The sequence below is a fragment of the Heteronotia binoei genome, chromosome 12 (assembly GCF_032191835.1).
Source record: "Heteronotia binoei isolate CCM8104 ecotype False Entrance Well chromosome 12, APGP_CSIRO_Hbin_v1, whole genome shotgun sequence".
Taxonomy (NCBI): Eukaryota; Metazoa; Chordata; class Lepidosauria; order Squamata; family Gekkonidae; genus Heteronotia; species Heteronotia binoei.
The window spans coordinates 78041266-78053472 of NC_083234.1; the positions used below are offsets into that span (position 1 = coordinate 78041266).

The window sequence follows — 12207 nt, forward strand, 5'->3', positions numbered from 1 at the left end:
CAGGGCCAGTTGCTGGGAGTTGCAGCAGCAGAGAGCCATTCTCTTCTCGGTCTGCTCACAATATGCTCTTCTTCAGAAACAGATGCTGAACTAAGTGAACCTGTGCTCTGATCCTACATGGCTCTTCTTTCACTCGGATGCTCCCCACAATTGACGTCCGATGCATATTCCTTTTGCTTTTTACCTTGTTAATTTGTCTTCTAAGCTTGGCTAGATATACCTACCATCTTCTCAGACCAAGTGAGCACATTTAACCAAGTAGGAAGATGAAAGCCCACCCACAATAAACACATCAGCCGTCACATTGTTTTCTTCTTTTCCTTTCCCTCCCACTTTTTTGGGGGGAGTTACAAAATGGGAGTGACCTGTGACCTTTCCAGGCCTGAGGGTCACTCTTTAACACTCCCCACTAGATATCTGAAAGACGTTTTTAATTCTTGATTTATTGTCGCACTTCAGTGTGACCAAAACATGGCAGAAACCAGGAAGGACTGGTCCAGTGAGTGGGTGGAGCCATCAGTTGTTAGCGAGTGTGTTCAGTCCCTGTCCCAGTTGGACCCCTGGGGCACATCTCTTGTCTCTCCCAGATAAGCCATTCAGTTGCCACTTGTATTTGGGAACAATGGGCATGGGCATGAACCAGGGGAAATGCTGGTTTGTTTCATTTCATGATCTGTTTGATATCTAACCCGGTTTGTCTTTCATTAGAAAGAGCCTTGTAGTGCAGAGTGGTAAAGCTGCAGTACTGCAATCCTAACCTCTGCTCACGACCCGAATTCGATCCTGGCGGAAGCTGGTTCAGGTAGCCGGCTCAAGGTTGACTCAGCCTTCCTTCCTTCTGAGGTCGGTAAAATGAGTACCCAGCTTGCTGGAGGGAAAGTGTAATCTGGGGAAGGCAATGGCAAACCACCTCATAAAAAGTCTACCATGAAAACGTGATGCGACTTCACCTCAGAGTTGGAAATGACTGGTGCTTGCACAGGGGACTACCTATTTGTCTTTCATTGGTTTGTTTCGTTCGGGAGATGTGAAACTTACCAGGAGTCTTCAGTAGGCTCTCCTCCACCTGCCCTTCAAGTTTGGCAAGGATTGAATTTGGAATGTCTTTATAGGCTCCGCCCAGGAAAGCTCAGCTTCAGTTCTCATGACTTCATGCTGCAGAATGGGAGCTCTGCGACTGGCTTCCAGAGCTGCCAATCAAGCTGCTATGGGTGTTTCTAGAACTCCCAGAAGTCCACCCCCAGTATTGTTTGGAGTTGATGGAATCAACACCAGGCTGTCTGGGAAAATTAACTGCAAAAATGAGCCCAACCAAGCACCGAGGTCTGGACTGGTTCAGAATGAACCATGAATCAGTCCGATTCATGAATCGTAATTCGTGGTTCAGTTTGTGCCCATGTCTCGGGAACACTCATACAAGGGGGAGGAGAGGAGGCTTGCTCTTTGTAGATGCTTGGTCATGGCTCAGGGAAGAGCCTGTGTTTTGCATGCACAAAATACCAGGGAATTGCTTCTCTGAGCATGGGTTTATCCAGCATACAGACTAGGGGTGTGCATTCGGTTCGGCCGAACCGAATCAACCACCAAATTACCGGTACCCCTGATTCAGCTGTATGCGGAATCGCATACAGCCAAATCCAATTGGGGCCTATTATGCGGGAGCCGAGTATGGCTCCCCGTATACTTCCATATAGATATTCGGAAGTATATGGAAATCCATGGAAAAGACGGGAAAGGGGCTTCTGCAGCCTCAGGGGAGCTGCTTGTCTGCTTTCCTGCCTTTTGTATCCTTTTCCCACCTCTCCCATAGTCTCCCTGGGATCAGGGAGGGGGGGAGGGGGAAGAGGAGCCCCAGCAGCCAATCTAAAGCATGCATTTGCAAAATGCATTGCAAATGCATGCTTTGCAGGGCTGTTGTGTAGCTGATCCCCCAGCCATCAGCAACATTGTTGTTCTTTTGATCTTTTGCTTACTTGAGTATCCAAGTAAGCACTGTTGTCTGGCCAATCACAGAGCAATGCTATTTTTTGAAACTGCTCTCTATAGGGCCAGAGAACCTTTTTAAGGAGTCTGCCTGGCTGGACTCCTCCATTGCTGCTGTGTTGGTGTGTGTTGGTGTGAGAGAGAGATTGTGCTGTGCTGGCCCTTGGCCTCAGCTGCTGCTGCTCTCTCTCAGCCTTACCAGACTTGCCTGGAGTAGAGAAGACATCTAAGGGAAGACAGTCTTGGGGTTCTTGTTTTTATTTTAGTTGGTAAAAGGACTTTTTAAGACTCGGAGTCCCTTTACTTATCCAGATTTGGGTGGTGGGTAGCTTATTTGAGGTTAGGGGGTTCTGCTGGGGGAAGGGGCCTGGGGTGGGGTTTTTTTGCCAATTTGCCCATATCTTACTTTAGTGAGAGGACTTTTAAAAGTGCAGTGTCCTTTTACTTTTCCTGATTTGGGTGGCTTGGATTTCTTGGGCATAGGGTGAAGGGGGGGGGGGTTGGGGGAGGAGGGGTTGGTAAAGTTCCTGTATTGTTAAAAGTTAAGTTTTTTACTGTTTTAAAAGGATTCTGTGTTTGATTTGTTGCTTCTGGGTTGTGCTGTTGTTGTTCCTTTTCTCTTCTGGTTCTTGGGGGGGGGCTGTTTGGCCTAATTTTAATTGTTTAAAAGGCCACTTTTTAACAGTTGAGTTTCTTGGCCTTCTCCTGTTGTCCCTTTTTCTGGTTCTGGTTTTTTGGGGGGGGGGGAAGCTGGCACCTGGGTGAGAGACCCAGAACCAGCAGGCTTGTTGTGCTTGGCCAGCTCTCCCCATGTTGTTTGGGGCAGGGCTGGAGAGCTGGCATCTGTAGATTGTGTGTTCTGTGGCAGGGAAGCTGGCATCTGGGTGAGAGACCCAGAACCAGCAGGCTTGTTGTGCTTGGCCAGCTCTCCCTACATTCTTTGGGGCAGGGCTGGAGAGCTGGCATCTGGGTTTGCTGCAGCCTGGCCTGCAGAGCAGACCTTGAGCAGATTGTGTTTTGTGTGGCAGGGTTCTTAGAGTAGATAGATGTATATAGTGCATTTGGGTCCTATAGAGATTCTCTGGTGTGAAGTTAGGTTTGGCTGTGGGTGCCCCAGGAATTGGACCCCCTGGCCCAATCTTTTTGGGACTTAGGGGGTTTGTAGGGGAGAGTCCCCTGCAGGTCCCCTGCAAATTTGGGGGCTCTCCCTCAAACCCCTTCCCCTCCAGGCGGCTTCAAATATACCCTATTTGCCATTGATTTCAATGGCCCATAGGGTATAATGGGGCCGGATATTTGGAAATAGCCGCGCATCTACCGTATATGCGGCTATTCCAACTACGGAATTCAGAAATATACGGTATTCCATATTTCCGCCCCCCCCCCCCCCCGTATATTTCCGAATCCGTGTACTACTGAATTTTTTTTTTTGCACATCCCTAATACAGACCTCACCTTTTGCTGTTTTATATAAGAACCAGTGGTGGGAGTATCAAGCTTTAGCTAAGGAGACTTTAGTTTGAAATCTTTCTTAGCCACAAAACTCACAGGATAATCTCGGGCCTGTTGTGTTATTTTCTCTCGCTGTAAACTTTCCTTGCATGATGAAGGAAAGGGCATTTATTTGTTTACTTAGGATATTTCTGTGCCACCTCTTCAGAGTCTTTCCCGAAGTGGCAAACCACCTCTAAAAGTCTCTTGCCTTGAAAGCCCTGTAGGGTGACCGTAAGCCAGCTGTGACCTGATGGCAACAACAAGATAAAACCCCTCATTAAAAGCCCGGGTGAAAAGATGTGTTTTGACGTGGCATCTAAAAGAAAATAAAGCAGGCACTAGGTGAGACTCAAGTGGATGGGTGTTCCAAAGGTGAGGGACTGACCATTGTTGCCCCCCCCTCCTCTGAGGGCAGGGCACAGGGAACACAGCTTGAGAGGCAGGTCTGAACTGGGCATTAATCCCGAAGGTGGCCAGCCTGAGCTCCTTGAGGAGGGTGCTGTTGTGATAAATGATGATACACTTTAAAGACTAAGAAGCTCCTTACAGCGTAGCCATGTTCTATGGCACAGAATAAGCCGAACGGCTCTTTTGGTGTTTAGGCTGCAGAGGACTAACTCAGCTGCCCCACTGGAGACTGTGCAATGTACAACTGACCTTTTCAGTCCAGGTTTGAGTCTGCCATTCCCTTCCCTCTTTAAAAGTCCTTTCTGGTGCTAATGGCACAGCTCCTCTTAGGGCTTGGCTCACTGGAAGGCAAAGCTAGGCTTTTGCATCAGCCGAAGCAAGTCTTTTTGCTGAAGAATGGCCCAATCAAGGCAGCGCTTCTCAGTTGTCAAGGCATAGGGAAGAGGCTGGCTATGGCTAATGGCCCCCTTTTAGCCTCCGTAGCTACAGCAAGCACACACCCCCCTTCCCCAGTGTGTCCGGATGCTGGGCCCTTTTGGATGCATCCTCTCGTAAAATCACCATGCTTTTTGTGAGTCAGAAGCAGGTATTTTGACACACTCCGCCGCCAATTCCAAAACGCCAGATAAATACTTAATGAAGGATGACTAGGAGTGAGGGTGAAAATAACGCCAAGCAGGGCTCTCTGTGGGGGGAAGTTCTCCGAGCAAGGCTGAGAAAGGAACAAGTCTGAAATTGTGAATGCTAAAAACGCACTTGAAAGCAGCCGCCTAATCCACCTCCCTTAAATCCATCAATCTAGTCTTTGACGGGCAGGATTATGGCTCTCTTCAAAGGTGTGGGGAATGGGTTTTTGCTCCCTCCCTTTTTTTTACTCCCCTTTAAATACCCTCAGATCTATATTTAGACGCCAGCAGGGGGAGACAGGCTCTCGGTTGTCTCTTCAGGGAAATGCTGGAGAGCTATAATTTGCTGCCCTGAAAAGCATTCACAAGGCACTTTGGATGTCCCTCGCCTCTGACCCTCCCTGGCAAATATCTATACATACATACATATATATATTTATATATAAAAATCAGCACATTAAAATAATAATGGAAAGAAAGCCCCTTCGCAAGTTCTTAAGGACTTGGCTCTTGAGGAACTATTTTTACCACTGTCTATTTATTATCCCGTTTCAAAGTAGCTGGAAGCAACTTCAGAACTGGCTGGACAAAGTAGTTTCTGCAGAGAGGAAAATGAAGGCCAGACTGGCCCCATCCTGTGCTTCTCCAGCACTCAGCCCCACCGTGCCATTAAGCGAGACTTCTATTAGTGGCTTGTATTTGCTGAGAGACGGGACAAAGGAAGCTATTTGAATATCTGAAGACAGAAGCCGAAGGAGCCTTCTGCAAATCTCGCTTGATATTATGGGGCGGGGGATGGGGGGGCAGCCTGCAATTAGACCCAGGCTTTACAAGCTGCCCTTCTCTGAGCTTGCAAAAACCCCACTTTCTGAGCTTGTTTCCCACATATTTTGGATATGCCCACAACTGGTTTAAACCAGTGACGGGTGCACTGATATTTAATTGGCAGTTTCATTCAGTGCCAGCAGTTTACCCTGACCTGGATGGGCTCCAGCTAGTCCAGTCTCACCATATCTCAAACGCTAAGCAGGGTCAGCACCGGCGAGTCCTTGGAGGGGAGGGGAGACCACCCAGGAAGCCCAGGGTTGCTATGCAGAGGCAGGAAGGGCAAACTGCCTCTGTGCGTCTCTTGCCTTCAAACCCCTACCAGGTGTGACTTTGATGGCAAATGTCATCACCGCCAGCACTTCTCTTAGCCAACACTACCACCTGGCTACTGGCACATCTCTGCTCTGTCTCTTCTTTCTATCATGTTCTTCCCCCTTCCCTTCGCTTGATTCCTCTGAGCCACCTTCCCTTTCCACCCTCCTGCCAGAGATTTCCCCCTTTTCCCCTTGACTTGCTTCCTTTGTTGGCCTCTGCCTCCCCACTGCTTCTAGTGCCCCTCCTTATCTGCTTTAGCTCCCATCAAGAATCGAAGGAACTCAGGCAAGGATAACCAAACATCCTAGTTCATTGGGGGGGGGGGGCGGGGTTTGGGGAGCCATGTTGGTCTGAAGCAAGAGAACAACATTAGAGTCCAGTGGCACCTTTAAGACCTCACACCCTGAATAAAACTTTGTTGGTCTTAATGGTGTCATTGGACTTAACTTTATCCTAGTTCATTGTTCTTCTGCCAGGACTGGTGCACCCATTCTAAAGTCTCTGCGGGCATCACCAACGCCTTTTGATCATCTGCCTGCCTGAAATGTCCTGCTGGGCACCAAATAGGTGCATTTGGTCTCACGTCAGACTGAGGCTGTCTCCCCCCCCCCCACCGCCACCGCCCAGTTTTTTGCTCCGTGGCATCAAGGAAACTCAGCCAGTCAGCGCAAGAGGCTTCGTTATCATAATCCCCACCACGACAGCATACTTTAGTGCTTTGCAATGCCAGTGTTTGCTGTTACTCTAACATGGAAGGGGAGATTTCTCTGTTACTGGTGTTTAAAGGGAAAAAAACAACAACACTATCACTAGGTGGATTAGATTGTCTCCAAAACACTCGTCCTTTTGAGGGAGGTATTTCAGTGGTCTGCATACAGAGAACCGGGCGTGCAAATCTTCCTCTCCCCATCGTGCAGTCCAGCCAGACGCTTGTTCCATTTCTTCTGCAGAGGACCCTGTGATCTGATCAAATCCAGTAGGTTGAACTACCCGTGTGCCTGTGAAGGGTGAAGGTTGTGACAACGTCGGGGCAGCTTTTGGAAGTCTGGTCCTGTTGATGACCCCAACCAGACCACTTTCCAGCCCAGGCATTGCTGAAGGCTGAAGAGCAGCCAGTTGGCAACTTTTCATGCCCTGTACCCTTTACTGCCATGCACCCTTGCTGTTTCTTGCATGCTTGAGCCAACTTTGAGGCGGGGGGAGTTTGTCAGAGGAGAAGTTGGAGGGGGTGGGTTGGGAGCCAAATGATTTAGCCTGTAAATTCCATAGTGAGAACTGGAAGGGAAGTTGTGTTGGCCAGTGGGTATTGTTGAATTTGGACTAGGGAGATCTGGGTACGGGTTTTTGTCCCGTCGGCAGTTTCAGTGCACTTTAGCAGTCGTTTGCAAGGCATGTTCCCATTTCATGCCATGTAATCCAGTTGCAGTGTGTGGGCGAGCAAATGTGGACTGGCTGCAGGCAGGCTTGAGCTAATCACTCCCATGTTTGGAAAACAGGGTGGTTGTGATGGGAGTCAGCTCATGAATGCAGCATTCTGCTGCAGTGAAGGTGGGTGCTTGGGGGAGGATAGGAGGTGGGTGGGAATCAGCCCAGAGAGAGGCAAGAACCTCTGCAGTGTGGAGAAGTCCTACTTCTTAATACCCTGCCATTTACCCCCATCCGTGCCTTTGTAAAACTTTGGCAGATAGGGCCAACCCGTTCTAAGAGCTGTGAAGGAAATCTTGAGGACTAGAAACTAGTTGTAACATATGTCCCGAAGAATCTGCCCAAACCATTGGATTCTCGGCTATATAAGAAGAGCCCTGCTGGATCAGAGGTTAATCTAGTCCAGCCTCCTGTCTCACACAGGGGCCAACCAGCTCCACTGGAAGTCCAGCAACAGGGCAGAGTGGTCAAGGCCTTCCCCTGAGGTTGCCTCCTGGCTCTGGGATTCAGAGGCTTAGTGCCTCTGGATGTGGAGGTTCCCACCTCAGCCACCATGGCTAGTAGCCACTGATAGACTTCTCCTCCATGAATCTGTCTGATCCCCTTTTGAAGCTGCTTATTCCTGCGGCCATCACGACATCCTCTGGCAGCAAATCCCACATGTTAAGCCCTCTCCGTATTGAAGTGTTATCCTTTTATGTGTAAAGCTTGCCCCTCAGCAATCATTTGTTAGGTGACAATTAGGGATCATTCTTGTTAGGGCAGCTCCTCTTGGCAAAGGAGAGGAGGTTTTCACAGGGGCCCTGCAACTGGAACACGGCTGTCCATTGGGAGGAAATAATAGGAAGGACAGAGCTCTTGAAAGAAAACTTCAGGCAGAACTTTAAAACAGTATGCTAACCCTGACCTGGAAAGCCCAGGCTGGTGTTGTCTTGTTATGCCAATAAAGGTTTTGTGATGTGATGTGCTAGCCCAGGCAAGCCCGATCTTCTCCGATCTCAGCAGTTAAGCAGGGCCAACCCTGGCAAGACCTCCAAGGAATACCAGGACTGGGAGGCAGAGGCAGGTGTGTCAAGCCACTTCTCTGAATGTTCTTCATCCCCAGTAAGGGCTGCCAGAAGTCATCATGACACGCACACACCGAGAAACGCCACCTTCCCCCCAGACCCCAACAATGTACCAGCTAGGACTTGATGGCAAAAAATCCAAATGGCACACCGTGTGTGTGTGTGTGTGTCTGTCCCCACCCTTGGTAATTTATCCACCGAAAAGCTTCCCGGGATAAATCCCATTGAAATCAGAATGGGAGCTCTTCCGTTCACTTCTGTGCTGCTGAAGCAGGAGGGCTTGCTGGTGGGTGGTGCCCCCCCTCCGCCGAGCGTTTCCTTCTTCCATTCTGCCACTTCCAGCAGCACCTGAAACTGACTTCCCCTCGCCTCATCTTGGGTGCTCTCTGCCGTGCCCTGCCCTCTGTTCCTCCACATGCTGTCCCTTGTGCAGAGAAACTTTATCGGTTAACTGTCTTGAGTTTTGATCGGTTTGCTTAATAGATTGGGTCTGTATGAATTTTCATATGGATGAATAGTCCTGGAGAAGAAGTGCTTTTTTATTATAATGGTTTTGAAAGGACTCTTGCCTGGGGGCTCCATCTCAGAGTTAGGAGAGGGGGTCCTCCAGCCCCAAGTGTGAGAGGGAGACATGATGGAATGTGGGGATGTCTCTTAGGAGTCTCTGCCCTGCGAGGGGAGATGGAGGATGCCTCGTCCAAGAGGACCTCTGTGACTTGTGAGTTTTAAAAATCATGCTGCCTAATACGGCGTGTTTTTCTGAAGAATTTTTAAGATCCATTTGCTGATTCTGAATCAACTGAATATTGTAGCTCTAGTTTCTGAGAGTTCCTGGTAGATGATCTTCCTTGGGGTCTCTGCTGCTCAGCCCCATTCCCATCTGCAGGTGGAAACCCAGATTCCAAAGGCTGCCCTGTCTGTACAGAGACAACCTTCTTCTATCCTTCAAAGTGGCCTTTTGGCCGCCCAGCCGGAGCCTCCTTTGGATCGTCTGCTCTGCTGAACAGGACCTGTCGCTTCCCTGAGGTGGCCCCATGCCCAGCAGCAAGTGGCACTCTACCAGTCCAAATGAAGAAGCCATGGGGGGGGGCGGAGAGCAGCAGGGCTGTAGGTCCCCAGCGATCTTCTGCGAGCCTCTCTTAAGAGCCATAATGAGTGTCACAGCGAGGACGTGAGCTGGATGTGTGATTTCACTGTCGAAGGTGACAGCCGAGGGTGGGATGTGTGGGGAGGAGAGGCTGATCTGGACTGGGGCTGCAGTTGGATTCTTTGTCCCCTTTGTGACTGACCTCAGGGAAGGGATGGTGGCTCAGTGGTAGAACAGGTAAGCAGTAAGTCCCAGGTTCAATCCCTGGCATCTCCAACTAAAAAGGGTCCAGGCAAATAGGTGCGAAAAACCTCAGCTTGAGACCCTGGAGAGCCGCTGCCAGTCTGAGTAGGCAATACTAACTTCGATGGACCAAGGGCCTGATTCATGCAGTTTCATATGTTCATTCCCCTGGTTGAAAGTGACCCCTGCTTTCACACAACAAGTTTACCATCGAGGTTATAATGAGGCTGAACGGAACTCAAAGAGAGAGAGAGAAATCTTGGCAAGGTATGGAGTTCCACTGTAATCTCATCCCTTGCTAAAAAGGTCAAGGTAGTCCCCTGTGCAAGCACCAGTCGTTTCCGACTCTGGAGTGAGGTTGCTTTCTCAACATTTTCACAGCAGACTTTGTCAGGCTCTGTAACTCTATCATGCTGAAATTATAAAATACTAACCAAATGGACTCTCCATACTAACCCACAGCCTTTTGTTATACTGTAGCTAGCATGCATATCAAAAAAGGGACGTTTGAAGTGTTAACTTTGTTTAGGTTGTAAAAAGAGCAAAGGAATGCGACCGTTAATAGATACCGAGGCCAGCATCTTCCCAGAGGCAAAGAGATAAGCGGAAGCTCTCGTGTGAAAGTTTGCACCTTCACTCCCAGTTGTTTTGAGAAAAGGGGCTTTGTTTAGATATCGCTTTGATGTAGAATTCCATAAGACCAAGAGTCACCCATTCCCAAGTATTAGTCTCAACTTTTGTAACCAGCTGTGAGTTTCCAATAAAGTATACATTGTTTCAATGAATACTGCATTGAGTCTCCATTGCCTGACAGACTTTTTACGGGAGGTTTGCCATTGCCTTCCCCAGTCATCTACACTTTCCCCCCAGCAAGCTGGGTACTCATTTTACCGACCTCGGAAGGATGGAAGACTGAGTCAACCTGGAGCTGGCTACCTGAACCAGCTTCCGCTGGGATCGAACTCAGGTTGTGAGGAGAGAGCACAGACTGCAGTACTGCAGCTTTACCACTCTGCGCCACAGGGCTCTTAATCACCCCTTGTTAGGGACATTCTTTCCAGGTTCCCAGGGTCCTTCCCCCCAGTGACCTCATGAGAGACCTCAGAGTTAACACCCTGAAATCCCATGGCTCAGTGGTGGTGCCTCTGGTTCAGTTCCCCAGCAGTTCCATTTAAAAAGGGACCAGACAGGAGGTGGCATCAAAGACTTCCAGCTGAGACCCAGGAGAGCCACTGGAGAGTCCAGGAGAGCGCAAAGGGGCTGACAACGTTGCTCCCTTCTCGGTTTTGCTCTCCCAGGAGCCCCGCGGGAGGGAAGGTGTGCAGCTGGCCCGAGGCCACCCAGCAAGCTTTCAAGTCAGAGGGGAGATTTGAACCTGGGTCTTCCAGGTCCTAGGTTGACACTGGAATCCTAGGTTGACACTGCCATCCTGTGCTGACTGTCTTTTCACAGCTGCTGACTTTCCCCCTTCAGTTTGACCTGCGCAGCATGGTGGCTTCAGGGTGGGGGCTGCTTTTGGAGGCCAGCAATGTGAGGCAGTTTAATTCCCAGAGATTCCTTGTCCTAGTCCCCGCTGGCCACCCAGCCGTTGTCCTTGCTGACTCTTTCCCCTTTCCCTCGCTCCCCCTCTTGCAGGAGGACACCATGGAGGTGGAAGAATTCTTGAAAGAGGCAGCCGTAATGAAAGAGATCAAGCATCCGAACTTGGTGCAATTACTGGGTAAGTGACAGAAATACCAAGCAGGATGACTGGAATTGAAGCCCTGCGTGGCGATAGGGACGTTAAGAAGCAGATAAGCTGCTTACCACACCAAGGCATCACACAGAGACGTCCCAGTCCTCTGGCAGGAGCTGGCAATTTGCAAAAAATAGAACACGGCTTTTAATGAACCCCCTTTAAAGTAGTGTTTAATATGTCGGAGGTCTAAAGCTTTGCCATCTTTCACTAGTTTGGGGGGAACTTGTTTCCTTCCCCTCCCGTCCCCTGCTCTTGGCAGCCCAGATGTAAATGCTTCCCATTAACAGCAGAAGCTGAAGGCCAAAAGGCTCTTAGAAGCAGAATGAGAGATTTGAATGAGAGATTTTTTGACTCCTTTCTCTGTCCACAGGGGTGTGCACCCGGGAGCCTCCGTTTTACATCATCACCGAGTTCATGACCTATGGAAACCTGCTGGATTACCTGCGCGACTGCAACAGGCAGGAGGTCAATGCTGTAGTGCTCCTGTACATGGCGACCCAGATCTCCTCCGCCATGGAGTACCTGGAGAAGAAGAATTTCATCCACAGGTAAGGGGGAGCACCTGTCCCCCATTGCTCAAAGGCCCATTAGTAACACTGGAGCAGGCAGAGCATGGCACGTGCTGCATCACAGAATGTGTGGGCAAATCCTTGGGCAGACCCTTCTTGTTTCGAAGACTGCCTTCTTTTCCTGCCAAGACTGCTTTGCTCATGTGCAAAGCTGGCATCCAGCGAGCTCTCACTTTTCAGACACTACTCTGGCCAGACTGGAGGCTGCACTGCAGCCGTGGGCACGGAGAGATGGATCTCACCTGGAGCTCTGCCATCATCTGATATTGAGGGCCGCTTTTAACATCAGAGGCAGAGGCTTCCGATCCCAGGAGCCGCCTGGGACTCTGCACAAGGGAAAGTCGGCTTGGCTTGCTTTCCAGGGCATCTGCGCGCAAATAGACATGACCGCTGGGGTGTCTGTTGGCAGATTGTTCTGCCAAGG

General features: G+C 49.8%; 1 protein-coding gene across 1 annotated transcript in view; it reads left to right on the forward strand.

The window, feature by feature from the left end:
* The window catches only part of ABL1 (ABL proto-oncogene 1, non-receptor tyrosine kinase), a 184960-nt gene that overhangs the window by 157717 nt on the left and 15036 nt on the right, over positions 1-12207 (forward strand). Inside the window, exons 5-6 of the mRNA XM_060250770.1 lie at positions 11112-11196; positions 11585-11762. Coding sequence (XP_060106753.1) covers positions 11112-11196; positions 11585-11762 — 263 coding nt within the window. The remainder of the gene's footprint in view (positions 1-11111; positions 11197-11584; positions 11763-12207) is intronic.